This window comes from Phyllostomus discolor, chromosome 5, assembly GCF_004126475.2.
Source record: "Phyllostomus discolor isolate MPI-MPIP mPhyDis1 chromosome 5, mPhyDis1.pri.v3, whole genome shotgun sequence".
NCBI lineage: Eukaryota > Metazoa > Chordata > Mammalia > Chiroptera > Phyllostomidae > Phyllostomus > Phyllostomus discolor.
In genome coordinates, this window is record NC_040907.2 from 38859264 (window position 1) to 38886806 (window position 27543).

Consider the following 27543-nt stretch of genomic DNA (forward strand, 5'->3'; position numbering starts at 1 on the left):
GCGCCAGACCCCTGTATATAGTAGCTCAACTACAGTAAATATTTTATTTCTTGCTCCCACAGCAAACCAGGCCAGGCTACAGGTTTATGGGCCATCTCCAGTGACTCAGGGATCCAGGCTCTTTCCAGCTTGTGGCTCTGCCACGGCCTGTGGCCTGGTTGTTTTCTGCATCCAGCTAATAGACGGTGTCAGAGCCAGAACCTCACAGAGGTTTTTACCACCCTGTCCATGTTCTTCTAGAGGACACGCTTCAGGGCAAGGGAGGCTGGGAAATGTAGTCCAGCAGTGTCCGAGGAAAGGAGGAATGGATTTTAGTGGAGAGCTAGCAGTCTCCACCGTGAGGGAATAATCCATGGGGGAATAGTCTTAACAGGTTAACCTGCCAAAATCTGTTAGGTCACAGCCTGGTGATAAAGCCAGGGCTGCGTCCCACAGTGCCTGACAACCATGTCTGGGACCTTAAAAAGCACAGCCCCCACCCGGATCTGAGCCCCCAGCCTCACCAGAACTCTTCTCTGGTCTCCTGGCTCCTAGCCTTCCCTGCTGCAGTGCGTTCTCCCCTGGCAGACGGGAGAGCCTATGAACACCTACACCGGATCACACTGTGACCAATGACAGAGTCACCCACGACCCCACTGCCCTGACAAACCTGTCACCTCGGTCCTTGTTCATGGTGCTCAGGTTCGGAGGGAAACTGACCTGGTGCGCGGCAGCGCCTGCACTCAGCCAGGTCTGACTCCACACTGTGGTCCCCAGAGCAAGAGACGACAAAGGCTGCTTTCCAGGTCACACTTTTATTTTTACAGAAGTGGCGGCCACATAGCCGCAGGGAGTGAGATATTCTGGACAGTAGGCATAGAGTCTGCAAAGGGAGACTCCCGCCTTTCTCCTTGGACCCAGGATCAAGGAGGGAAAAAAATCACACAACACCCCCACCCCCGCTTCCCTTTTAGTAATACCCAGTTATGCATCCTTCCAGCCAAAGAAACTGGCTATAATTGACTTCACAGAAAACCTTCGTGCAGCCAAGAAACTCACGGCTCTGGAGGGAGAGGACTATTCTTTCACTTTCCACGCACTGCCTCCCCCCATCCCCACTCCCCACCCGGGGGTGGTCACCTCCATCTGAAACCACCACGGAGTTGGACAGGGAAGGGACTGGCTGCAAGGAAGAGCTGGCAGCTCACTGTGCTGGGAAGACTGAAGACTGCCCTTTCCAGGCAAGAGATTACTGGAGCAAAACAGCAAGCTGGGGCTGGTACGATGCCAACAACTCCCCTTCCACGCCCCAGGTTCCAGGTGAGGTCTGCGGACAGGATTCTGGCTTGCTGGGCTAAGGACAGCAGAGGCTGCTGGCATCTCTGGCCACCTTCCAGCGGCTTGGGGATGTAGACTCCGCTGGTGGGATGATGGAGCCTTATCTGCTGGGTTAACCATTCCTCTACACTGCAGCAAGCAGGATCATCGGTTTCGCCCCGAGCGGGAAGCACAGGGGCCCACTCTGAGAACTAGTGCCGGGATCCATGTGCTGTGCATACAAGCCAGGGAGTGAGGTTTCTCGTATTTTCCCCAGGCCTCCTTCAGAGGCCAAACGGGTAAGAGGGTTCCTTTGCCTTCTGAGTGCCATCAATGCACCCAGCGCTCACAGGACCAAGCTGAGCTACTTTGCAGCGTGCTAAGCCCTGGGCGGGGTGGGTGAGCAGCCGTCACCGAAGCGTGACGGTGAGGGTTCTGGCAGCCTGCAGTGACGCTGCCACTTCCTGCAAGCCCTTCTGAAAAAGAGATGAGCACACCACCCCCAAGTATCCACTTGATCATTTATTTTTCCTCTGGTTTCCACACAAATGAGGCTCTGCATGGGTTTTGCAACCACGAGGTCTAAGACAGCCATGCACTTGGACAGCAGAATGGCCCCAGGGAGGTCTTGTCTGTACTGACGTGAGACGAGGAAGAACTGCACTTCAGAGGAACAGACGACATGCCCACAGGTGCACAGCTCATGGACAATGTGTCAGGGGCTGAAACCCAGGTCTCCTGACTCCTCGTACAGTGCTCTCTCCCTCTCTCAGAAGGTCACTGCCTGGCACAGCTCACTTAACTCAAGCTTCCCTTACGGGATGCAATTCCGCAGATTCCAGGTCTTTCGCTGAGGCCGGGCAGTTCTTAGGATGGAGTTGCATAAACAACCAAGCTTTAATAAGAGGGAAAAGACCCAGAGAGGGTCCCTTCCCTCTGGAACGGAAATGGAGCTAACTTTTCTCTGAGCTTAGGATTTGTAAGGCACTGAAATTAACTACAGCTGGGGGTGGGGGGAGAAAGAAAAAAGGGGATGAGTGGTTGGAGAAGTCACGCTGACGGTCTCTTTTTTCAGCCGCCCGGTGACGGAACCTAACAACAGCAGGCTCCATTGTCCTGCAGGTGTGGTCCACCCCACCCCTGACGCTGCGAAGCAGCGTGGATGCACCCCACCAGAACCACGTGGATTCTTGGGGCAAGAGGCATGGAGGGTTAGGAAGCCAAGGATGAGCCCAGATCCTCTGGATCCGATTCGGAGCAGAAACCACTCATTCCACCTGGGCAGGTGTCCCAGGCCCAAGCTGGGGACAGAATTCAACCCTGAAATGTCTTCCCCGGGGACATGGTCCTCTAGGAGTAGACTCAGTGATGGCTGCAAGGGCAGGGGGTGGTGCATGCAAGCCTGAGCGTGAAGGAGGGAGGGGCAGGACAGCATCACCAAGGATGGCAGAGAAAACTTTGGGATCGGACCTGGCTTTGGCACAGCACGTCTTAGGCCTGCCCGCCCATCTCTTGCCCTCCTGAGACTCCAGGGATGGAGAGGACCCTCCCTCCCCTCCATGAGGAGCAATTCTGGCTGATGGAAGCAGTGGCAGTGCGACTCCAGGACATGCTTTCATCATGCCAGCCATGCCTGTGCCCAGGTGACCTAACATGGAGCCTTCAGGATTCAACCACCGAAAGCAGAGCACTTCAGTCAGATGTGATGCTCAGTGGGAAGCAATAATAGCTACCACAGCCTGTAGGCAGACATTGCTGCCCCTGTCACCAGAGGAAGAGCCGGCCTCGGAGGGGCCAGTGGCTCACCCAGAGCCACACAGCTGACGAGTGGCTGAACTGGGAACTGGACTCAGGTTCATCTGACTACAAGTCCCATGTCCTTCCCTCTCCACCGGGAGGGCGGCCCCTGGAAGCTGGGGCTGTCTGCATGGGATTTCTGGAGGGGCTTGTTTCTGAAAGTGTGTTCTGGGAGAGCAGCCAAGCTTGAGTGAAGAGAAGATGCCTCCTGGCCAGTGGGGGACCGAGGTCACCCACACGTCAGTCTCTTTGCAGGCGGACGCAGGCTCAGTGCCTGGCGGCCTTGCAGATCTTGTCATACACCTCGGGGAAGGCGTCCTGGCAGCCGAGCTGCTCCCGCAGCTTGTGGTACAGGGAGCCGTCAAACATCTCCCAGAACTCCTCGCGGTCCATGTAGCAGTCAGCGTACAGCATCTGGAACCTGCAGAGCAGAGATGGGGGTGAGGACGGGGGCAGCGATGTCAGTGGGACAGGGAGGGGGAGGGGATGAGACAGAACCCCAACCGCCCTTATGTGCAGTGTGCTTTGCAGTGCAGAAGGCGCGTTTGGAGGGTTTCTCTGTTCAGTCCCCTAACGACCTAGTCGTGGAGAGTGGTGTGGGGATTCTCACCCCCACTGGGCAGGTGGGAAACTGAGGCTCAGGGTAGGAAGTGGCTTGGTGGTGGAGGCCAAGTCAGGGGCAGACTCAGACTGCCGGCTCCTCCCCTGTGCCCGGTGCGCCCAAAACCGCCTCCCTGAGGGGGCCACGGACTGCTCTCCTTGTATCTTTTGCTGATGTTGACGAACCGTGCAGATTAAACATGGACGACTTGCTAAGTCTGACACATGTATATAACCTAGAAACTGTCACCTCGCCATTGAGATAATGACAAAAACGACCTCCCAATGTTCCTTACGCCCCCAGGTTACCGTCCCCTTCCATCCCAGGCCGGTCCGTTTCCTGTCATGGATTCAGGGATTTCATGCACAGGAACATCACTACTCCTTTTTCCTGGCTTCTGCCAGTCAGCAGGTGTTCTGAGAGCCGCCTGTGTGTGTAGCCCAGTGGCTTGTTCCAGGCCGTCTTATGAGCACTGCTCTGTCCCAGGCCTCCCCGTAGCCGTCACGGTCATGGATCCCTCCTGCCTTAGCCTTGGTCTTCCCACCTGGAGTGGCAGGCCCTGCACTTACGGCATGCCACCTCATCATCCGCCCTGGAGCGGGCAGCTGCAGGGATGCAGGCGTGCTGGCTGGAGGAGGGGGTGCAGAGCGGAGAGGGGCGGAAGCCTGGCACTCCCGCCTCCTTACCTTTCACAAGGCACTTCCTGAAGCAGAGGCTGCTCCAGGGACAGAGTCCCGAAGCGACCAGCTGGTCTGGCTCCAGAGCTGGCCACCGTGGCCCTGCCCCGCACCCCTCTGCAGCAGTCCCCTGGGGCTGGCGGCCGAAGGGACTGTGCCACGCTCTGGGCCACTCACCCGTGCACGCTCCGGACGAACTTCTCCAGCTGCCTCATACAGGACCTGGCTTCAAAGTGCTTCACGCGAGGCTCCCCGTAAGCGCCAATGTCCACGTAGAGCTCAGTCTCGTCTCCCTTGGGGTGCACCAGGCCCGGCTGGCTGGGCAGGATGAATGGGCACAGCCAGATGGGGTAGACCTGCGTGGACCCAGGAGGAGGGTGTTGGTGCTTTTTCTCCATCAGGCTGCAGGCCCCCAGGTGGCCCACCGCACATCTACTCAAAGGAAGGCTTTGCAGCTCTCTCCAGGGGCCCCTCCCCTGGCTGCTCACAGCTTCGCTCTCACCCCCAAGCCCCAGTAGGGAGCACCCAACTCCTCCACCGAGAGGGCACAGTCTGAGCAGCTCATGGCAGTGCTCTTCACTGGGCCCTACAACTTGTCTCTCATCAGGGCCGTGGCTGAGCAGGTCTATTTTGGACGCAGGGGAAACTGAGGCCCAGGTCAGGCATGCCCGCGGTCAGCCCCACAGTTCGGGGGGAAGGCCTTGGGTCCTGTGGGACGGCTCGCTCACATGGATGTCGTTGTGGAAGGTGTGCAGCGCCCGCTCCAGGCACTTCATGGGCACCAGCATGTCCTGCACCACGTGGTGCTGCTCGTACAGCTTGCGCAGGGTCTCGCCCTGAGTCAGCTTCAGGAGGGAGATCTTGGGGGGCACCATCCAGCCAAAGAGGTAGCGGAAGATGGGGTTGTTGCCGAAGGGGATGATGTCCTGAAAGACAACATTAGAAGATGGGGAGGAGGATCCAGTAAGGGCTGGGTGTCTCTGTGCCAGGCGCCAGGTCCTGGTTCAGCGCTCAGCTCGTATGACGGGGTCCACCCTCCCATTTGGAGGGGCGTGGTGGTGCCCGGGATTTGCCCAGTTGGATTAGGGTTTGATTCTCAGCTCTGGAATTGACCAGCTCGGACGTCCTTGGGCTGGTTACTTAACCTCTCTGAACTCAAGTTTCCTTATCTGTAAAACGGGGCTTCTGAGAATAGTGACACACCTACCAAATGCAAGGCATTCAGCCCAGTGCCTGGAGCAAAACAAGTAGCTGTGGCTGCTGCTTTAGTTGCTGCTCGCCTTTCAAAGTCAAGCTTAATGGCCACCTTCATCCCTGGACAAGGCCAGCCATTTCCTCTTCGTGCTCCTGTGGCCCTCACAGCAGCAGCCCCCCTGCCTACCCCAGCTGTCTCCCAGGAAACCCTCCTGGGCAGGGGCTGCCCCTCCTCACCCAGCACCGCTGCCTTCCAGAGACACGCTCTGCTCCCCACCAGCTGGCAGTCCTGCCCACCAGCGAACGGCAAAGGTCTGCGCCCAGTCTGCTGCCTTCCTGAGGGGCACCAGTGTCTTCCTGGTACTCTCTTCTCACAGCTCCTGGGCCCTCGAAGCCAAGGACATTCTTTTGTTCATTAGACAATTACGAGGTGCCCATGAGGTCAGGTACCAGCCTCTGTGCTGGGCACTGGGGAGCCCAAGATGACCGAGACATGGTTCCTGCCCTCAGGTGTGCAAGAGACAGGCCGTAGGATACAGTATGGAAAGGGCTGGGACAAAGTGATGCAGAGGCAGCTTATGAAAAGGTCCCCATCAGACTACAGATGGGGCGGCTTCCCAAAGAGGCCGCCAGCCATGCTGAGCCTTGTAGGCTGAGCAACTCCTTCCTTCCACTCTCCTGGAATCACGCTCTGACAGCCAGGCCACTCCCGTGAGGGAGGGACCTGCCTGCTCCCTTCTCTGTTAGATTCCGGCACCTACGCCAATGCCTGGCACACAACAAGGGTGCGAGACATAGCAACACATCACTTCCTTGGTTGTCTTAGGAAAAGCCACATGCCCAAAGCCGAAATCCAACAGTTCAAAATGTTAAGCCTCCTTTCACGCCCCTGAGCCCTCTTTCCTATCCCCAAAGGCAACCATTGTTAGGGCTTGTTGTGTACCTTCTAGAGACATTTGACGCACATGAGCAGGTGGGCTTTACAAAAACACAGCTCTCAGATGGAGGCATCTAACAGCCTCCTGCTCATCACCGAGTCCTGAGCACCAGCGCCCAGCGCGCTACCCCATTCTTTGTCGTGGAGCCTCCCACTGCACTGCAGAGACCCACAGACCGAGGCTCCGGAACAAAGCGGGCCCACCCTCTGGTTCTGTAAGTAAAGTTTTACTGGAACACATCCATGCCACTTATCCCCAGACTGTCTATGGCTCCTTTCAGGCTGTAAGAGCAGAGTTGCTCCTGGAGAGACCTCAGGGTCCATGAAGCCCACACCACTGCCTGGTCCTTTACGGAGACTGTTTGCTGACCTCTGCTCTACTGGATGGAGAAGCCTGATGTGTTTAATCAGCTCGGTGCTGATGGGCATCTACATTGTTTCCTGACTAGTCCAGTGAATGCCCTTTGTGCATGTGTCCTTGCCCACTTACACGTATGTTTACCTGCAAGGCAAATTCCTGGAAGTGGAAAATTCTGCTTCAGACAGTGTATGCAATTTTAATGGACACGATTTTAAGAGCCAGTCCCATGGTATACACTCCCAGACGACGGAGGAGGCTGCCGTTTCCCTGCACCCCAGCCGCGTGCGTTATCGAACTTGCACATCTCTCATTCAGACAGGTGGAACACGAGACTCCTGTAGTCTGGTTTCGCCCGCCTTAACTCCAAGTGAGACTAGATCACCTTTCTTACGTTTAAAAGCTGTCTGCATGCCCCGCTCATCACAGCCTCTTCCCTCCTTGGCCTCATGCTCTCCAGTTGCCCTTGGCTTCTGTCTGGGCCCAGCCCACTACTGGTCTCCACCGCTCTCCTGGGCCGCAGGGTCCCACTGCTGGCCCAGGATCCCAAACCCCAGACACAGGCCCTGTGACAATGGCTTTCTAAGAAACGTGAATAACCAAGGACCTAGCTACCCCTCACTTCCCTGTATCGGCCAACCATCGACACTGCTGAGAATGAGGCCATCAGAGGGAAGGGAGAGACAGGCCCGCTTGGAGTCCCTTTTCCTTCCAGCCCTTCCTGCTCGCGAGTCCCGAGATGCAGTGCTGGTAGAGCGTGAATGTTGTCAGCAAGGGAAATAGACACAGCTGAGCTAGTTTTGTGCCGTGTGTCCACTGGTCTTTTAAGAATGAAACGCATATGCAAGAAGAGTTAAATGCTCTTACACTGTATTTAAAAGATGAACAGTAAAACTTATGCTGAGAAGTTAAATGTTTGATTTTTCTTTACTTAACATGAAATAGCAAATATTTATGACAAGAAAGAAACCATGCGAGAAAGGAAAAAACTTTGTAATTTAATACTTTTCATGGCAACTTTTTCCACTGAGCCCTGAAAATTACGTAGCTGGCCCTGACCCCCAATATTGCTGATCAACCAAGCTGGGTGAGAGGAAGGGGCGGGACCAGCCTGCTCGGCCCAGGTGTGACAGGAATGCGGTGACCACGCCCACACTGATACGCGCAACCTCACCTCGCCCTGAAGCCCTGACGTGGGTCGGCTGCCCACTCCACGTCCTGCCTGGGTGTCTGAAAGGATCTCAGACTGACATGCCCCAGACCAAACTTCCCGTTTCCCTTCCCAGAGCTTTCCCCAGGGCGCCCGCAGCGGACAATGGTACCTCCCATCTCCCGGCTGCTCGGGCCCCTAAGTGTGGACTCACACCCACAGCCAGTCTGTCTGGGCGGGTGGATGGTGTGGCCCTCCCAGAGCCCCCCAATCTGACATTGCTCCCTCCTCCACTGCTACCACCCTGGACAACAGAAATCTTCTTTCTTCTTCTCCTCCACTCCTGCTGCCCCCCACCCCCCCAGCCACTCTCCACCTAGCTGTCGAAGTTATTTGTTTAAAACAAAAATCGGGTCACATCACTTTTCTATGCAAAGTCCTCCACCGGTTTCCTGTCGTACCTGGAGTACAGTATGAAGTCCCTCCTTGGCCTGTGAGGGCACATTTGATCCAGGCTCTGGCGGCTGTGTGACCTCATCTTCCACCATGGTTCTAGCTCAGGGCCTTTTTGCTGTTTTTCAAAAATGTGACCTGCTATGACACTGGATAACTATATACCTTCTACCATATAGCAAACTTAACTCAAAATAAATTAACAACCTAAGTACAAGAGCTAAAACCATAAGCTTTTAGAAGAAAACACAGGGATAAATCATCATGACCTTGGACTTAGCAATGGATTCTTAGCTATGACATTGAAAGCACAAAGAACAACAATAAAAAGAGATAAACTGGACTTCATCACAACTAAAAACTCTGGTGCATCAAAAGATAGTGTCGAGAAAGTGAAAAGACAACCTATAGACTGAGAGAAAATATTTGTAAGTCACATATCTGGTAAGGGTCTAGTATTCAGAATATATGAATTCTTACAACTCAACAGCAAAGACAACACAACTAAAGATGGGCAAGGGAGCTGAATAGACACTTCTCCCCCCAAAATATGCAAACAGCCAACAAGAATGTGAAACATTAGTCAATAGGAAAATGCAAATCAAAATCACAGTGAGATGCTACTTCACACACACTAGGATGGCTATAATCAAACCCCAGAATCTAACAAGCGTTGGAGAATGCAGGGACTGAACACTGCAGCTGGGAGGGCGAAACAGCTCAGCCGCTGTGGAAAAAGCCCAGCAGCTCCTCAGTAACTTAGACACAAAGCTACCTCGTGACTCAGCAGTTCCACTCACAGGCATACCCCAAAGAGGTGGAAGCTGGTGCCCAAACAAATCCCTGTATACGAATGTTCAAGGCAGCCTCACTCACAATGCCAGCGGGTGGAAACAGTCCCCACGTCCAACCACAGATGGCCAGACAAACACACTGTGGTCTCTACACCAGCAACGAAAAGGAGACAGTGCTGACACATGCTACGACAGGGTGAGCCCGGAAAACGTTGTGCTAAGTGAAAGGAGCCAGTCACGAAAGGCTGTAATACTGTCTGACTCGGTTTGTGTGAGAGAATCTAAAACAGGGAAATCCAGAGGCAGAACAGATGGATGGTGGCAGAGGCCAGGGAACGGGAGAATGGGAAATGACTGCTTAATGGGTACAGGATTTCTCGTCAGGGCGATGGAGTGTTTGGGCACTAGACAGAGGCGGTAGTTGCACGATATCGTGAATGCACTGAACGCCACTGAATCGCACACCTTCTCTGCACGGAGCGCGCTCTCCCAGAGCTCTGCATGGCGTGTCCTCCCTGTGTTCAGGTCCCTGCTCATAAGCCATCTCCGGAGAGGCCTTCCCTGATGCCCTCATTTGAAATGTCACTGCTGCCCATCCCTCCACACACAACAGCAAATGCTTGCTCACGGGTCAAGTCCAAGCTTGCTGGCTGCCTCCAACCCTAGAGAGAAGTAGACTAGCCACTCCCCCTTCCTCTGGCCCTTTACAGGGCAAAGGCTGTCTGCTTGGCTAGGCTACAGCTCCTCAGTGACTGGACAGTCAGTGTTCCCCAAGTACATGCCCGGTGCCCCATTCTTTGGTGCCTGCGGTTTTAAGTGAAGATGGTGCGATCCCTTGGAAAGAAGCGACTTGTTGCTGTGTAAGGGGGTGTTCCAGTTCCCTAGGACAAAGCCACGCTCTTCCCCTAACACAGAGTGTGTGGCCACAGCGTTAGCTCCCCTGGTTCCCTGCCCAGCAGGCCGGGAGGAGCCAGGCCGACCGGGAAACCCGAGCCTCACCTGGAGCTCCCAGAAGATGCTGCGCGTGTGGCGGTGGTAGTAGTGTCTCAAGGGGATGTACTCCAGGCCCTCTCTGTTTGTCTTTAGGTAGTTCTCCACGTGCTTGAAGAACCACGGCTTGTAGTAATTGCCAATGCTATTCAGCTGAAATGACAGAAGGCATTGTGTCAGCCCGCAGACAAGCACCAAATGCCATCAGGGTGTAACAGTGATACCCGGCTTCTGTTCAGTGCTCCTGGCCCTTTCAAAGCTCTTTCATGTCTCTTGTCACTTCCGAGACTCTCGAAAGCCTGGCAAGGTTAGGCACCGCGGGTATTCTCTAGCAGAGCGAGAGCTCAGCGAGGTCAAAGGGTGTGCCTAGGGCCCAACCACTAGTTTCTGACAGTCTAGAGGGCTGAGTGACCCTGACCTAGTCTGCTGCTCTGTCTCATTGAGAGAATCGAAGTACAAATGTCTCCCTCCCTGCCACTAGGCCGGTGTTGGCACAATCACTGAGCATGGGTCCTCTCCTCCTCGCCAGGTCCCATGGCTAATGGTACTTATCACCCATGGCCCTTTCCCTGCCACTTGAGACCAGCCCCACAGCCCTGAGCATGGCACTCACCCCTGCAGCCACCGCTAGTGGAGGAAGCTTCCAGAGTAACCCATGCGCTCCTCTAGCGCTGGGCCCTGTGGCCCCTAAGGCCTAAATTTTCTTTAGCTGATGTTTTCTTCAGCTCTAGGATGATTTAGCTTCTTTGGACCCTGGCCTCCTCACCCGTGAGATGAATTCTGGGCAGGTGCTTTCGGAGAGAGGTGGGGCAGCAGCCCTGAAGGAATGTGGGCTTCCACGTCAGGCGGCTGGCGCCAAAGCCTGGTCCAGTCTCCGACTAGCTCTGTGACCTTTGGCAAGTCACCCTCTCAGCTTATTTCTTCCCATGTAAAATGATATTAACAATATATGCTCTGTGGAAGTTTAATCAGGGCCTATGGAGATGATACAACATGCACACATACGCAGATGCTCAGGCCCCACGCAGACCAGCTTCCCTGGGGGACAGGAGAGGCACAGAGTTTTATGGGCAGGTGAGATCCCACCCAGCTGGGTGGGCTCAGTAAAGGGTTAGGGAATAGAGAGTGGAGGCCACTTAGGAGAGGGAGGATGTGGCCAGGGGGCCATCGGGGAGGGAAAAGCAGGAGAGGAGGCAAGAAGTGAGCAGCCCAGAGCAGCTGGTGGAGCATGATCACAATGCGTGCTGAGTGCCACGATCTAGGCAGCCTCACAGGCACCTGGCAAGTCCGTCCCTTTTCCCCGCCGCTACGACCTTACACGGAGTGGGGTGGGGTGGGCGGGGGCGGGGGGCAAGGGGGCTGTCCCTGTTTCATGGGTTAGACTGAGAATCATCAAGGTTGGACAGATTGTCCAAGGCCACAAGGCTGGCGAGAAGCAGGGCAAGGACGCACCCCATGTTGCGCCACAAGGTCGGGGCCGGAGGGCAGAGAACCTTGAAGGGTGGGCTTGGAAATGGGGGTGTTGTCATAACAAAACACAAAAGCTATTCACTTCTCTCCTGGTTCTAAAAGCCACGGACGCTCTATGACAGCTTTAAACACTGCAAAAATGTGTAACTTGGAGAGAGACGCCTCTGCAGCCTCACCCTCAGCCCTGCAGCCCTGCAGCCCACCGAAACTAATGTGTGTCCATTAGGGATTTTTCCTGATGGAAAATTTCCTGTGCGCACATACTCACAGATTTATAAAAACGGCACAGTCGGGTGCATACTCTCACTTATAACATAACACACTAGGGGGGCCCTGGGTAGGTCAGCCTCTCCTCTCCGAGCCTCATTTTCTGTGTAGGCAAACTGGAGACACTGCTGCCTCCTGGGCTGGTGGAAAGACGAAAGGGTAGTGTAGAAAGCGCCGTGCCAGTTGCCTGCCCACAGTGGTGGCACAGTATCCAGTTCCTGGTCCCTGTTGGCCTCCTACCCCTGCCCCCACCTCATCCCCTCACCAACCCTGTTCACCCTGGAGCCAGCCAGCCCTGTGGGTGGTTGCTTATCTGGATGTCACCCTCTTGTGCAGGCCACTCTACTGGTAGGCCCTCTGCAGGGAGGAAGCGTGGGGCCACGGTGTACCAGGAAACTCGGGTTACAGAACCTGTTTGCCCAAGTCAGTTTCTGAGAGGGCAGTGTGGGGCGGGACGAAAGACACTGCGCGCTGGCCTCTGCTGCTGAGGTATAGGAGACCGGGCCCCGCAGGTGCACGGCAACCTGATCTAACCCCCGATGAGGCCTGGCCACACACCTGCCAGTAGCACCAGCTGCAGAATGAAATCGAGGCTTGGGGATATCTGGAGGCAGGTGCTCCTGGTGCTTGTGGACTGGCTCATCAGGAACCTTTGTGCCCGAGAAGTCCATGGTGTGATCAAGAACTCAGACTGTTCCCTTCTCCCAGGGCACACAGCCGGGGCCGCCAGGCGGCTGCCTGAGCTCCGGTTCCAGCCCTGGCACTTAGGTAGCAAGCCTCCTCCTACCTCTGGGCCTCCCTGAGAGTGGAGGTGGGCTGCCTTGTCCCAGGGCTGCAGTGAGATGCCCAGGGCCTGCAGAGGGCCGATCGCAGTGCCTGGCACACAGAGCTAAATCCCTGAGCAGCTTCCTCAAAGGAAATGTCCACACATCTGAGGGCATATCTCGCTCTCCCCCACCAGCCCTGTTCCCGGTGGGCGTCAGGGTCTTGCTTATCAGGACCCTGTGCCGATGGCTGGGGCCGGGGCTGGGGCCCCACCCCTCTGCCAGCGACACCAGACACACCTCTGAGGAAGGTCTTGGTCTGCTCCTCAGGGAAAAGGGTCAGGGCGTTCTGTTATTTTAAAAGCTGTACAAACCCCTCTGTCCAACTGTAAGCGTAGGGGGCACCTAACACATCGAACAGGTGACAGAGGAGCTGGTCCAGTGGGGGCGGCGGTTCCCCTGGGCCCCTTCCTCAGCTTATCACCGCTGGCAGCCTTGACGGGGATGCGTCAGACATGCTGGAGAGGCTCTGAACGAGACGTCCTTGCTGGGAGGCTGGGGGACACAGGCGGGCTGGGCTCGGCCCAGGTCAGTGGAGCCAGGGCCGAGGGAGCGTGGGCACTTGGGCTCAGTGTCAGGTGCTCCCACCCTTGGTCCCCGGGCCCATCCTCCAGTGCTCGCCAGAGTCCCACAGGGGATGGTGCTCAGTCAGTATCTGTGGACGGTGCTACATTCTAGAAGCTGATACGGAGGAGAAGAGACAGTGAAGTCGGAGTCAGAGACCCAGACGGGTGTCTGCCCTGTGCTAGCCATGGGCGCCCAGGAGGCTCCTCTTCCTGGGCCTCAGTTCCCTGTTTGAGGAGGGAGTTGTATCAGATGATCTCCAAGTCCCTGCTAATTATAAAATGTTTTAAGTGTGCAGGTATCAATGAAGCACCTTAATTAAGAGTGCCTATCCTTCGATCTGTTGTGCTAATTCTACTCTAAGATGGCGTTTAAATTACAAACAAAAGACGGTCATTGCTACATTAATTTAAATAGTGAAAAACTGGAAGCAACCTAAGTTTGCAGCTCTGGGGCAGGGGTTTGGCAAATGACAGGGCATTCATTAAAGGCAATGTTTTGTAGACATTAAGTATGACATTGCTGAAGACACTATAAAAACCTGGGGAAATACTTATCGCACTAGACAAGAAAAAACAAATTTGAACAGGTGATCACAGCCAAAGACAAACAACCCAAAAAACCGTGCAAAGAGATGTTCAACCTCCCAAGTGACCTGAGGACTGCAAAACAGAGCAAGATACTATTTTTAACCCTATCAGATTGGCAAAATGAAAGACCGAAACTACTCAGCGCTGGCAACAACGCAGGGGAAAAGCAGTGTCACACTCTGCGGCTGGAAGCAGACCGAGCACCGCTTGCCCGCAAAGCTGTCTGGTCTCGGCCGTCTGCACGGAGCGCACTCAGACCCCGAGGTCAGGAAGCCCGCCTTTTGGACTCGATCCTACAGAAATGCTCCCACAAGAGGCAAAGGACACATGCAAGGGGATCTTCACTGCAACTGTGTCTTTAAGAGCAAAACATTTTAAGCAATATAAATACTCATCAGTAAGCAGTCCGTGAGGCCAAGTATTTCCATGCAATAATGGGACTCTATGGAATGAAATGAGGGTGTGTACACACACACACACACACACACACACAGAACTAGGCCTTAAAGATCCCACACACCCGAACTATTACAAGTGTTTGTATGCCTGGGGGTAAAGAGGCACATTTTAACTTTTTCTTTATCTTTTCAACGTTGTTATACTACTATTTTTGTAGTTTAAAAACTTAAAAAAAGATCTATGCACCAAAAAGGAGAGGAAATAACTATATGAAACACCTTAGCAACAGCTGGCTTTGGGTCATGTTTATAGATAGAGTCTTTTCCTTCCTATTACTTGTTTATACTTCCAAGTCTCTTGTAATAAAACTCATGAAAACTGCTATTAAAAATTATATAGTAAATTGAAGAAGTGTCCATCTGGACTGTGCGGCATCAAATCAATCACTCAAATTTTGGCTTTGTCATCTGGTGGCACTTTGTACGACCTCTTGGATCTCGGTCTCCTCATCTATAAACTGGAATTGCTGTGAGGATCAGAGATCACACCTGTCAACAGACACGTGCACACCTAGCAGGTGGTGGAGCAGCGGGAATGGAAGCGTTTGTCACGGCCTAAAACAGCTCTGACTATAGATCCTGTTGGCTACACCCCAGGTGAGCTGACCCAGGCTGCAGCCTTGGAAGAGGGTGGCTGTCTGGGCCAGAGTGGGGCGACAGGCTCCACCCCAGCCCCCCCAGGCCTTCCTCCCCCGCCCCCCGCCCCCTGCCTCAGTCTGCAGCAGCTGCTGCCTGGCCTACCTTGCTGGGCTCCACCTGGTCCGTCATGACCCCTGTCATGATGACGGCCTCGTCCAGGGAGTACAGCAGCCCTTCCACAAAGTGGTTCTCCTGCTGCTGGGACTCGTGCTTGAACTTCTCACAGATCGCCTCCAGGCCCTGCACTGGCTCAAACCGCAGCTTCACGTACTTCTTGGCGGGGACGATGCGGATCTCAGCAGCCACCAGGAAGCCCAGGGTCCCACACGACCAGGGCACAGCGTAGAACAGGTCTGAGTTCTCGGACTGTAGGCAGATCAACACACGTTGAGAACTCACACCCTGGGCCCCGCATCGCCACACGCTGCCAAGCAGGGGCACAAAGAGCCCGGGGCCTGAGCTAAATTCCTGTTCTGTCCCGTCCTGTGTAAACCCCACAAGGCACTTCACACACTGCTCCCCAGCCTCAGCTTCCTGCTGCAGCTTCCGCATGACACGGGACCTTACATGTGCACTCCGGAGACTGCCTCCTCCCCCTCCACCCAGGCACAGCCCCCGACCACAGGCTGCCCAGGAAGTGACTATGACTGGCACTGCCCAAAGACCCAAAGCGGAGGGCTAAGGGCCAGCCCAGGCCAGGCTAAACAAGGAGCTGAATCCTTACAGAGGGTGATGGTCCCCAGGAGACATTAAAACACCTCCCTTCTGGGCCATTACCCACATTTACAAAGCCTTCCCTGTCCATTAGCTGTGGAATCGTCACTGGGGAAAGACCCAGGTCAGGGGATCCCCTCCCACCCTGAGCTGCTTCCTTGGTTCTTGTCTTGCTTGCAAGAGATAAATTCAAGTGAGAGACAAAACTGTAGAGTGGAAATGAGATGGCAAGGTTGTTTAAGAAATGCATATGAGCACAAAGCTGCAAGCAGGCACCCGGCTAGTCTGAATGCCCCACGTACAGAGGAAATAAAGTTGTCAGTTAGTTTGTTCTATACACTTGACCCAGGCTACAAGTAGACACTCAGCTGACCTGAGTGTGCCGACCAGTGCAGTTCAGGGGTTACATACCTTAGCTTCGAGGTTCCCCTCCTACTCCACTTTTAAAGCCTGGGGGTAAGGTACAGCTACAAAGGCTTTCTTTCTCAGCTAGTAAAGGCTCTTTGTCCTAGTGAAATTGCTACAGAGACTCCCTTTCCCAGCACAGAGCCTCAAGGACTCGCCTCCTCCTGGGCTATCCCTGCTTGTGATGTTCAGAACGCCTGGCAACCTTATCCAACCCAGCTCAGGACTGCTGAGTAGTGGGTGAGGCATGTCTCCCTCCTCCTCCCTGCCTTGGTTTACTCTCTCTCCTACCTAACAGAACCTGCCCCACAGCCTAGGGAGAGCATTAACACTTCTAGTCGGACAGGGGAGGAAAGCCAAGTGCCCGGAGGTACATAGCTCACCCAAGTTTCCCCGCTGGGAGCACCGAGATGCCGGGGCTCAGGCCAGATCCCCTGACTCCCGATCCAGCCTTCTGCCTGCAAAGCCTCATCCGCTTCCCCAACTCCTCTTCCAAAATCACCATTTACTTATTTCGGTAACTGTCTCAGAGACAGACAACCGACTTTTCATCTGGCCATTCTAACTCTGATTCTTTGATTCCAATAAAGCACCTTTTGAAAAAGTCCAGCCTTGTCTGGGCTTTATCCAGAGGACAGCGGTGTGGTCTCTGCTGCCTGCAGCGTTGCAGGGCAGGGGCTGGAGCAGGGAAGCCCTGCGGCGCGCTGGCGGGAACCTCTGGAACAGCCAAGGTGGGCAATGGATTCCCGCAGGGAGCCCGTTGATCCCACCGCCAGATCACAGCAGGAGCACACAGGCATCTGCCGCGGGCCCAGCTCTGAGCTAGGAGCTGCCCACATGGCATCTACTTGCTCTTCCCGACAATGCATCTGTCACATAGGGCACAGGGCCGCAGAGAAGGTAAGTGATTCATGAATGTTTGCCTCCCTTCTTTGCTGGCAATAAACAGTTAGAAGGCAGGCCCTGCCAGTTGGGGAAACGGGTGAAACCGATGTGAAAGGGGTCGCGCTTGTCCAAGACCTGAGCTCCCAAGCTGGGGGCTCTGCCCGGGACTCTTCTGTGAGGCCAGCGACTCCAGTGGCTCTCAAACACCTGCTTCTAAAGGCTCACACTGTCATCCCCTTCCCAGGGACCCTGAGGACACGCCCGGGGAGACCTGAGTTTCTCCAAGGTTTCAAAACGCCTCAAATGTTTGTGTCTTGCTTTGGGCAATAGAATTGGTTTTTTATTTCTCCAAAACAGCCTCTCTTACCACTTTCAGTTGCCCTGCACACCATCTGGCGTAGAGCTTTGTCACCGAGGCCTGACTCCCCCTACAAGGGTAGTGTAGTGTAATGGGTGGCTAAGGACATGGATCTGGGAGCCCGGTAACCTGGACTTGAATGCCAGCTGTGTGGCACTAAGAGCTCCGTGACCTAGGGTAAGCTTGTTAACCTCTCTACGCTTTCCTTTCCCATCTGTAAAACGTGGCTAATTGTACCAACCTCATAAAGTTGTTGAAGGATTAAAAGCCTTAATATATGTAAAGCATTTAAACAGTGACTGAGCACATAAAGGGGCCTTATAAATCTTTATTGTTGTTATGAATTGAGACCCAGACTGAACAGGTGTGTTTGCAGTGAAGCAACCCCAAGGTGCCACTTCCCCAGTGACAGGGTCCTTGACACCCAAGGCAGGCAGGTGGGGACATCCATCCCCACTCTCTGAACTCACCGGCGTGCATCGCACAAAGCTGCCATCGGCCAGCACCAGCTCGTAGGCGGTACAGATGTGCTGGAACAGGCCATACTTGTGGGACGAAGACTCGATGCCTGTGCCCATGATCAAGCCCCCTGCAGAGACACACATGTTAGTGAGGAGGAGCTCCAGTGTGTGTGTGTGGTAGGGCAGTGGGGGGAGGGGAATTGGGTAAAGGGCACTTCACTGGAGCTGGGGAGCTCATAGGACGAGGGTGGTGTGACAGGGCTGGCAGAAATGGGCTGCCCACTTTGGGGACAGTTCCTATCTCTGTGGATCTGGAGAGCAGGAAGGGCTCAGATGGGAGTGTGAGGGCTTGCTCGGAGGAAGGGGACGGATATTAGACCCCATGCAGGGCTCTCCCACCCTCATCTCTGGCCAGACCCAACCTTCAAAGCTGTGTGCATTCCTTCTCAGAGGGACCCTAATGACAAGGGGAGCTGTGCGGGTGGCAGGAAGCTGTGTCCAGTGGGAAGAGTTAAAGGAACTGAAGGTGCTTCCCCTGGAGAAGAGGAGGCTGTGGGGCCCACGAGTCCTCCAGAGGGAAAGAGAGACTACACTTATTCTGCGTGTGCCCCAGGGCAGGACTGGAGCCACGGGTGTGCCACAGGGAAGCGGGTTCGAGCCCCAGAGTAAAGAGCGCTGTCTGGTCATCGAGCTGTTCAGAAACGCAATGGCCAGCAGGGGCTCCCTGCCTTTGGAAGTGGGGGGACCTCTGTCACAGATGGAATGGAGGTGACCCCTGTGCTGGAGGGAAGGTGGGCCAAGGTCCTAAGACTGAGCCCTCACCCACTGTGAGGTCATCGAGCTCGGGCAGCACAGGCAGGGTCCAGCCAATGGAGGTCAGCAGGGCAGTCACCTGACCCATGGTCACCAAGGGCTCCACACGGACAATCTGTTGACACAATAACAGGAATCCTGAGTCACAAGGAGGCTGCTGGGCCTAACTCGGGCGTCTGCACACAGAGGGTGTCCTTCAGACCTTCCCAATCAATCACTGCGGAGGTCCCTGTCAGCCCTCAGTCTCTTTCCAGAATATTCCAGTATCTTTCCTTCCAGCAAGCAGGATTTCTGAACCTGGCTTTGCAATGGTTCAATCTTGTCCTTGCTAATATCTTTACAATTAATACTTAGTTTATTTTTCTTCTGGGTTATAGAAGAAGTAACCCTATATGTGGAAGAAAGCATATATGAAGAAAAGTCATCTGTATCAATGTTAACACTGGAGTGTATTTACTCTCAGTCTTTTCCCATGCATGCCTATGCTGTTCTTTTGTATGTTTTAATACAGTGCATACACACACACACACACAAACACACACTTTCTTGTCTTGCTTTTAAAATCCAACCTGACACTATAACTACTGTCCTTGGAAAATGTGATTTTTAATGGACACATGAATGTGCCATCATGTACACTTCTGTTTCCAGCCAAGATGGAAGAAAAGGGATCAGACTTACCCTACTGCCTGAAAACAAAAAAAAAACGGACAAAACACATAAAACAAGAATTTTCAACAGAGTGGACAGCAGGCAAGGAAGTTAATGACCGCTGAGAGACAAGAAACCACACCAGGGAGCTCTGGGGATGCCCCAGCTCACTGCTGGGGGTGAGGCACTGCCGGGAGGGGACGCAGGGGGCCTGGTGTCCTCCGAGCTGAGAGCCCCGGGGGACCGAGGCGAAGAGAACCTGCAGGACGAGTCCTGGAGAACAAACTGCCGGAGAGAAGACTAAGGAGCTACAAAGGGTGCCCATTGAGTACTTGACCGATACAGATCAGTGCACATTCACGAGGAAACACCTGAGGCTGGGCCGGGGAAAGAGCCAGCAGAAAGGATAACCGGCAACGGTGCAGGGAACAGCATCCATCCCCACCAGCCAGCCTGGAAGCCTCAGCTTCTCGGGGCACTGCGTAGAGTACTCAGCAGGGTGGTGCCTCACACGGGGGAACAGCTCTCCCTGGATCTGAATGCTGCTCTGGCCCCACCTGAAAAATCGAGACCCAGTAGTATCGAACTGTTTCCAAGGAACTTAGCTATATCCCAGAAAAAGCTCAAGAAGATTTCTAGGAATACAGGAATACCCAGCACCCAACTCACAATGTGAAGTAAAACTCACAATGTCTAAAATCCAGTCGAGGTTTATTAGGCATGCAGAGGGACAAATTCAACCCACAATGAGGAGAAAACTCAGTTAATCTGTTGAGTAAAATTAGCAAACAAGGGCATGAAAATAATTATTGCTGTATTCCTTACACTCAAAAGTTAAGTCGAGACACAAAAGAAGATAGCAAAAAGACCCCTGTTGAACATCTAGAAATAAAACCACAATGTCCGACAGCAAATTAGACATTGTGGAAGAAAAGAGTAGTGAACTTAATACACAGAAGAGCAATGATCCAAAATGAAAAACACTCAAGGAAAAAAATTAAAATCAACAGTGTATCAGAGTGCGCTGGGCAGGGGAATAACTTTAAGTGGCCTTCATGTATATGTGACGGCATCCTCAAAGGGAGAGGGTAGTGGACCAAAAAATATGTGAAGAAATAAAGATCCCCAAATTTCCGAATTTGATGAAAATTATAACAAAACCCAACTAAGAGAATTATAAAGAAAACTATACCAGGGCACATCATAATTAAGCTGCTCAAAACTAGCGACACTGAGAAAGCCTTAAAAACCGGTGGAGGAAATAAAGATGTGACGGAGGAACAAAGATAAGGATAAGAGACTTGTTGTTGGAAACCATGCAAGTCAGGGGAGAGTGACTCATCTTTAAAGTCAACATGGAATTCCATGCCCAGTGAAAATATCAAGGCAACTGCAGCCCTGGACGCTGTGGCTCAGTTGGCTGGAGCATCGTCCTGTTAACCAGAAGGTCACAGGTTCAATTCTGGTAAGGGCACATGCTTGGGTTGCGGGTTTTGTCCCTGCTGGGGCCACGTGGGAGAGGAAACCAATTGATGTTTCTCTTTCTCTCTCTCTCTCCAAAATAAAAAAAAAAAGCCATGTTTTTGGGTGAGGATAAAAAAAATAAATAAAGGCAGCTGCACATCCATTAGGATGGCTACTATAACAAAAACAGGAAATAACAAGCATCGGTGAGGATGTGGAGAAACTGAAACCCTTGCATACCTTTGGTGGGAATGTAAAATGGTACAGCTACTGTGGAAAACAATATGGCAGTGACTCAAAAAATGAAACACAGCATTACCATATGAGCCAGCAATGCCACTTCTGTATGTACACCCCAGGGTCTTGAAAAGACATCTGTATATCCATGCCCACAGCACCACTGTTCATAATGGCTGCAACGTGGGAGTGACCAAGTGCCCAACAGCAAATGAACGGATAAGGAAGACGTGGCATATGCGTACAATAGAATGTTATTCTGCCTTAAAAAATCCTGACGCGTGCTACGACAGGGATGGCCCTTGAGGACATTATGCTGGTGAAATAAGCCGAAAGGTCACAAAAAGGTGAATCTGTGCGAAACCAGCTGTGCTCAGAGTGGTCAAACTCACAGAGACAGGAAGTAGAACAGTGGCCGCCAGGGGCTGGGGGGAGGGCAGAACGGGAGTCACTGCTTTCGTCCTGTTCCGCACGAGGAAAAGACTGATGGGGCTGGATGGCTGTGACGGCTACGTAAACTTACGACTGTGCGCAGATTTAATACCACTGAACTGTACACGCAAAAATGGTTAAGACTGTAAATGTCATGTTGTGTGTATTTTGCCACCATAAAACCTGGGAAAGAAATGAAGGTAAGGTAACTGTTTTCAGATACACAACTGCCGAAAGATTCATCACAGCAAGATCACCAGCAAAGGATGTTAGAGGAGACCCTTCGGGCAGAAGGAAAGTAAAAACAGATGGGAATGCGAATCTACACAATGGAGTGAAGAAACGGCAGCTTATGGGCAAGTATACAAGATTTTTTCTTATTTACATTTACTTAAAGGATAGCTATTAGAAAATAATAATGCAGTGTGTGCTTTACAACATACATAAAAGCATGTCAACAACAGCACAGGAGTCGGGAGAGAAATGGGAGCATAGATGTACTATGAGATTCCTACACTGTACACAAAATAGGAGATCATTTGAAGGCAGAGTGTGATAAGTAAAATGTATACTAGAAATCCTAAAGCTACTGCTAAAATAACAAAACAGGGAGTTATAGTTAATAATCCAACAAAAAATCTAAAATAGAATCATAAAAATTATTTGATAATCTACCTGAAGCTAATACAAAATAACACTGAATGTAACCTGTGAACACTGAAAAAAATGTTAAAAACAAATTAGTTGAAAATAACAACAAAAAGAATATTCAATAAACACTCTTCTGTTTTCAAAAAAATTAATCAGTAATTTAAAGGAAGCTAGGGAAAACAAAAAGAAAAAAGGAACAAAGAACAAGTGGGGAAAAAGCAACAACAAAGAACAAGGTGACAGAGTCCAGTGCTAAACCTTGTCAACACGACCACGACACGGAGTGGCGATGACAAGGCAGAGACTGTCAGGTTGGACAAAAAAGCGGGACCTAACTCAATGCTGCCTACAAGAAGCATATCTTGAATGTGTATATTAAAAATATAGATTAAAAAGATGGAAAAGATACACCATATGACCACAAGTCAAATAAAAAAGCTGGATAGACTTGAACAACACTATCGACCACCTTGACCTAACTGCCATGTACAGTACACACCACCCCAAAACAGCAGAATACACATTTTTAAAAATGTGCATGAAGTATATGATTGTCTAACCACTATGCTGTACACTTGAATACAAGATAATGTTGAATGTAAGTAAAATAAATAAATAAATGAATAAATAACTTAGAAGACACAAAAGAAAAATTGTGCATGAAACATTTACCAAGACAGACCACATTCTGGGCCACCAAGTAAATCTCAATAAACTGAACAACATTCCGTGCGATGCGGCTACGACTAATCTCCTTGTTCGAAGCCGTGAGGCCTTGGACGATGGCAACGGTGAGCAGAGCCTCTGGTGCTGACTGGAGTTCTCAGACCTGTCCCCTCTGGGACACCCTGGGCTGCAATCATCTCCCTGCAAGTCACTGCACCAGGGGCAGCACGTGCCCACTGCCAGGGCCAGGGAACCATGCTGCTCTCACCTGTTTCTTGGTGTCCACCTCCAGGATGTCCATCAGGTTGATCATGATGTTTTTGTGTGTCTTCTTGTACTTCCCAACCCGGAGCGAGACGGTGAGCCAGCCTGGGCGCCCTGTGCACATGAAGGTCTTGCTGCCTTGCTCCTTCCATTCTCGTACCTGCAACCGGGGACAGAGGCTGAGCTAGCTCCTCCTGGATCCCCAGGGCAGCTGGCACCCCTGCTTTCAGGAGAGGGAGCTGGGAAGCATACCTCTGCTTATCAGCAAATATTAAAAAAAACAATCCGACAATCCCTGCCTTTTAATTTCTGAGCCCTTGCCATCTTCCAGGAACTGGAAGGCCCACTGGCCTCACCCTCTGGAATCTCTCTGGTCACTAAGGCTGAGAGAAAAGCTGGGGTGTTGTCACACCAAAAGGCAGAACGAAGAAAGAGCCAAGATACAGGATCAAAGTGCTTTCAGAAGACTAACTCTAACTGGGAAGGCCAGGGAAGGTTTTGTAATGGTAATAGTAGCAACCATACAAGTGATGATCATTTATTAGGTGCTTGCACTGTGCTGGGCACCATCTCATTTAATTCTCAACAACTCCAGGAGGTTGGGATAATCTCCTTTAGCAGATGAGAAAACTGAGGCAGAGTTACTTGCCCAAGGTCATACAACCAATGAAGGGCAGAGCCCAAATTCACAGCCAGGACTATCAGACTTCTGGAAGGACAGAAGGGCTTGTGTTAACAGTCAAGAGAGTAACAGCTAACATGTATGGAAGCGTGCTATGTGCCAAGCCTTGTTCTAAGCATTTGCATGTGTAACTCATGTATCACTTGTAGAAGAGAGAAGAGGCAGGGAAGAGCCACCAAACCAATGGAAGGAAGAGCTTTTGCAAACCCTCTGCTGTAAGTAACCAGAGCACAAAACACAGGGAACAAATGGCTTAGAAGATGACAAGCCATCACGAACATGGGAGAAAGTGCTCCCTTCCTGCTGAGAAGGGCAAGAGCAGGGGGGTGGCTATCTGTTGCTGTAACCTGTGGCCATCCATTTCTCCTTGTCTGCTTCTAATGAGCCCGTTTTCCTTTGGTCCAGGTGATGCTGCTTCTCCCCCTGCCCCAGGAGGTGGGCATATGACCGAGGTCTGAGTCCACCCTCCTGGCCGTAGTGACCGGTTCATGGATGGGACACGCCATCCAAGTCAAACCAATAAGACTGGCTCCAGGAGAGGCACTCCTGCTGTGCTGGGGCCGCTAAGCTGGTTGGATGAAAGCCAGAAACTGCTGGAGCCTCTGCAGGGGGACAGCCTCTCTGAGAATGAAGTCAACCCAGAGGAAAGCAGAGCCAAGAGATGGCAGATGGATAGAATGTTGGACATGGGGGATCCTAGATCCAGTCATGCCTGAGCCAGTTTTACTCCTGGAGTTTTCGGAACCTGGGTCAATGAAGTCCCTTTTTTGGCTCAAAAGTCTAAGCTGAGTTTCTATCACGTGCAACCAAGAGTCTAGGAAGATAGTGCATTGAAGCTGATCGAACAAACAGCTCAGCATGGATAAGAACTTTCCTGTGACTGGAGCCCAGGGCACCACGGGAAGGAGAGGTATCTGAGCAGGGGGCAGTTATGGAGAAAGGGGCCCTGTGAATAGCAGCAAAGGCACGGAGGGAGAGATTCCGTAGCCACATAGGCCTTGCCCCTGCCCAGCTTTGCAGTCCCAGGATGTAATCCAAGCTCAGAGGTGTGGGAATTGGATGGGGTGCTGCAGCCAAGTTGGAGGGTGGGCCATGAAACAGGAAGTGCATGCAGAAGCCATAAAGGCTGAAACAGTGGTTGGATTGGAGCCAACCAAGATTTTGGGCAGAGAGGCAATGCTGTGGAGAGTGGCCCTTGTGACTATGTACAGGCCAAAAAGGTAGGGGTGCAAAAGGGGGGTGGGGGTGGGACAGGGGCAACTAGTCTGGTAGCTATTACAACATGCCAGGTGTGAGGAAACAGAACCAGACCTACAGGGTGGAATGGAATGGGAGAGAAAAAATGTCAGAGCTCAGCCTCCAAAATCAGATGACCTACAGTTTGAACCTCAATTTTTCCCATCTGTAGAACAGGTATAAGACCTGCTAGTCTTGCTATCAGGACTAGAAATAATAAACATCAGCAGTACTGTATGTGGCCCATGACAGATCCAGGGCAGTAGGCCAGGTCCCAAGCCTGTTGTCTTCCTGTCCACAGTGAACACTTTGGTTTAGTTTAAATAAATAAGAGCTCAGTAGGCTGTTCTGGGCCAGGTCCCATGGGCTAGAGGTGAGTTGGATAACAGTCCTTGCTCTCCAAGAGCATGTACTCTGATTGGAGAGACAAACAGGTGAATGGAGAATCTGACGGCAAGGAAAGATCGATAAAAGAGGGTGCAGCTGTGGAGGGCGGGTAGGCAGGGCTCTGGAGCAATGACTGTGACCAGCAAAACCCAGGGCAGCCCAAGTAAAGTACTTGCAGACCCTGTGTTCTCCCACCCGGCCCATGGTTTCTTCTCTCTTGTGGGAATGAATGCTCTCAGCATCCATCTTCACACTCTTGCTTGCAGCACCCAGCCCAGTGCACAAAGAATATGGAGGCTGCTACACCTGTGGTGAGAGGGGTAGCAGGAAACAGAACTTTGCAACCTGACTCCAGTGAGAGAGGAACCTAAGGAGGGGCAGAAGGAACCAAGAACCTGCTCAGGCCCAATGCCCGTGTCAGCCCTGGACACAAGAAGGAGGCTTGGCTCTGAGCAGCAGTAAGGCAAGGCTCTCTGGGTGCTAACACATGCGGGGATGTGCAGAGGTACTGAGAGGTGGCCCACTCACTGCCTTGCCCAGGAGTGAGCACCCGGCCCAGAGGCTGCCACTTTAGTCTTTTATTCTAAGTGTGTCAAAAGCTTCTTGCTGCTACAGAGTAAACTCTAAACTCCAGGCCCCTCCATAACCTAGCTCCAGACTGACTTTCCAACCTCATCCCTAACTCAACCTTCAGCTCACACTCGACCCTCCACCCCATACATCTCTCCCCAATCATTTCTCCTACTTCCCAGTCTTTAGCCAGCTCCACCTCCCCGAAGCCCTCCCACCTCTGAAATCGCTCAGGCCTGGTGATAGCTACTCGTTCATTGCCCACCAACCCCCTATCTTATGATTCTTTATATTCCTCCTGGTATTCTCACGTAATCTGCACATAGTGGGAACTCCATAAGCATAGGAACAATTTTTTGTTCTCTTCAAGCCTTTGCTTACCCCACTCCCTCACAGGGAAGCTACCACAATCACATTTCTGAGTTCAAATCCCCTTCGAACATCTCCCACTCCATGCAGTCTGGGCTCCCCCGGCACAGCACAACAGTCCACGCCTCGCACCCCGCTGTGCAAGCTGACTACCTAATCGCGTGGGCCCGAGGCTCCGACGACCGCCAGGGTGAGCTCACCTGCTTCTGGATGTCCCGCACGCGCTGCTCATGTAGGCGCGGCGCGCTGCTGAGCTTGAACACCACCCAGGCGCGCACGTAGTAGTAGATGTCGAAGATGAGCGAGAGCGGCAACAGGAAGAGACACACGAACACCCACCGCTGGTGAATGAGCACGAACTCCAGCCCCTTCACGCGGATCCAGAGCAGGAAGAGCAGCGCGCACACTGCCAACGACACAGCCGGCTCCATGGTGGGGCCGGCGGCGCGCCGCGCGGGGGAGGGGGCTGCCGGCTCGCGTCGCCTGTCACCGCCACCCGTTCAGCGCCCGCCTGCGCCCGCCAGCTCCAGTTGCCGGCTCCTAGTGAGCCGGGGGTCGCCTTGCTGCCTCACGATTGGCTCGGGTTGCAAAGGTTCGGTGGGCCGAGACCCAGGTGGCAACCAATGGCGAGCCGCGCGGGAGATCGGACCAGGAACCCGCTGCTTTTATTGGCTGTGGGAGTCTGGCCGCTCCACCCTCCTCTCCTCGCCGACGCGCTGGGAGGGGTTGCCCGGGGACCCACACTCTGGCGGGGTCGACTGCGCTCGGCTGCGCGGGGTCTCTAGGGGCGCGGGCGGGGCGACTAGGGCTTCCCACCCTGGGGACTCCAGGGCCGCTCCTCAGTCTAGGGGCGCGACTGCTTCCTCCTCCCCACGTCCATAGGTGGCGCCTCTGTGAGAGGCGGGTGAAGCGGTCAAGAGTCAGGTTACCTCCGGAGGGGGAGGGTGGAGGCGCCCCCTGGGTTAGTCACCCTGGAGTTTGGGAATTGCGGGCCAGACTAGCAACCTTCCCCCTTTCCCACTCTGCTGAGGGGGTTGGGGAGAACTGGAAGGGAAAGAATGATGGGGGGAACCCCAGCTACCGGAAACCCTCTGGCGCCCGCTCTGTGTCAGGCAGTGTTGCAAGCCCTGGGGTAGGGTGGTGAGCAAAGCCGTGGCCCTGCCCTCATGGAGCAGCCAATCCAGAGGACCCATGATTGTTACCAGCAAAAGCCTAAATGCGACGTCATTTGCATTTCAT

At 53.0% G+C, this 27543-nt stretch overlaps 1 protein-coding gene across 1 annotated transcript; it reads right to left on the bottom strand.

Annotated features, from left to right (window-relative positions):
• Positions 1 to 1801: 1801 nt before the first annotated feature.
• On the bottom strand, positions 1802 to 26851 carry DHCR24 (24-dehydrocholesterol reductase). The gene is made up of 9 exons (XM_028512399.2): positions 26505 to 26851; positions 23065 to 23220; positions 18705 to 18810; positions 17892 to 18010; positions 15162 to 15425; positions 10257 to 10400; positions 5100 to 5297; positions 4549 to 4727; positions 1802 to 3514 (listed from the first exon to the last, which is right to left on the bottom strand). Exons 1-9 carry the CDS (start codon positions 26733 to 26735, stop codon positions 3361 to 3363), a joined length of 1551 nt encoding a protein of 516 aa, XP_028368200.1. The 5' UTR covers positions 26736 to 26851; the 3' UTR covers positions 1802 to 3360.
• Positions 26852 to 27543: the final 692 nt, after the last annotated feature.

Bases quoted from the DNA above. Each gene is read 5' to 3' on its own strand.
- DHCR24 (XM_028512399.2), bottom strand. From the start codon at position 26,735: ATGGAGCCGGCTGTGTCGTTGGCAGTGTGCGCGCTGCTCTTCCTGCTC. The intron at 18,811-23,064 runs GTGAGAGCAGCA...TTGTGTCAACAG, and splicing joins AGGTGGACACCAAGAAACAG to ATTGTCCGTGTGGAGCCCTT. The intron at 3,515-4,548 runs GTGAGTGGCCCA...TCTGCTCTGCAG, and splicing joins TTCGTCCGGAGCGTGCACGG to GTTCCAGATGCTGTACGCTG.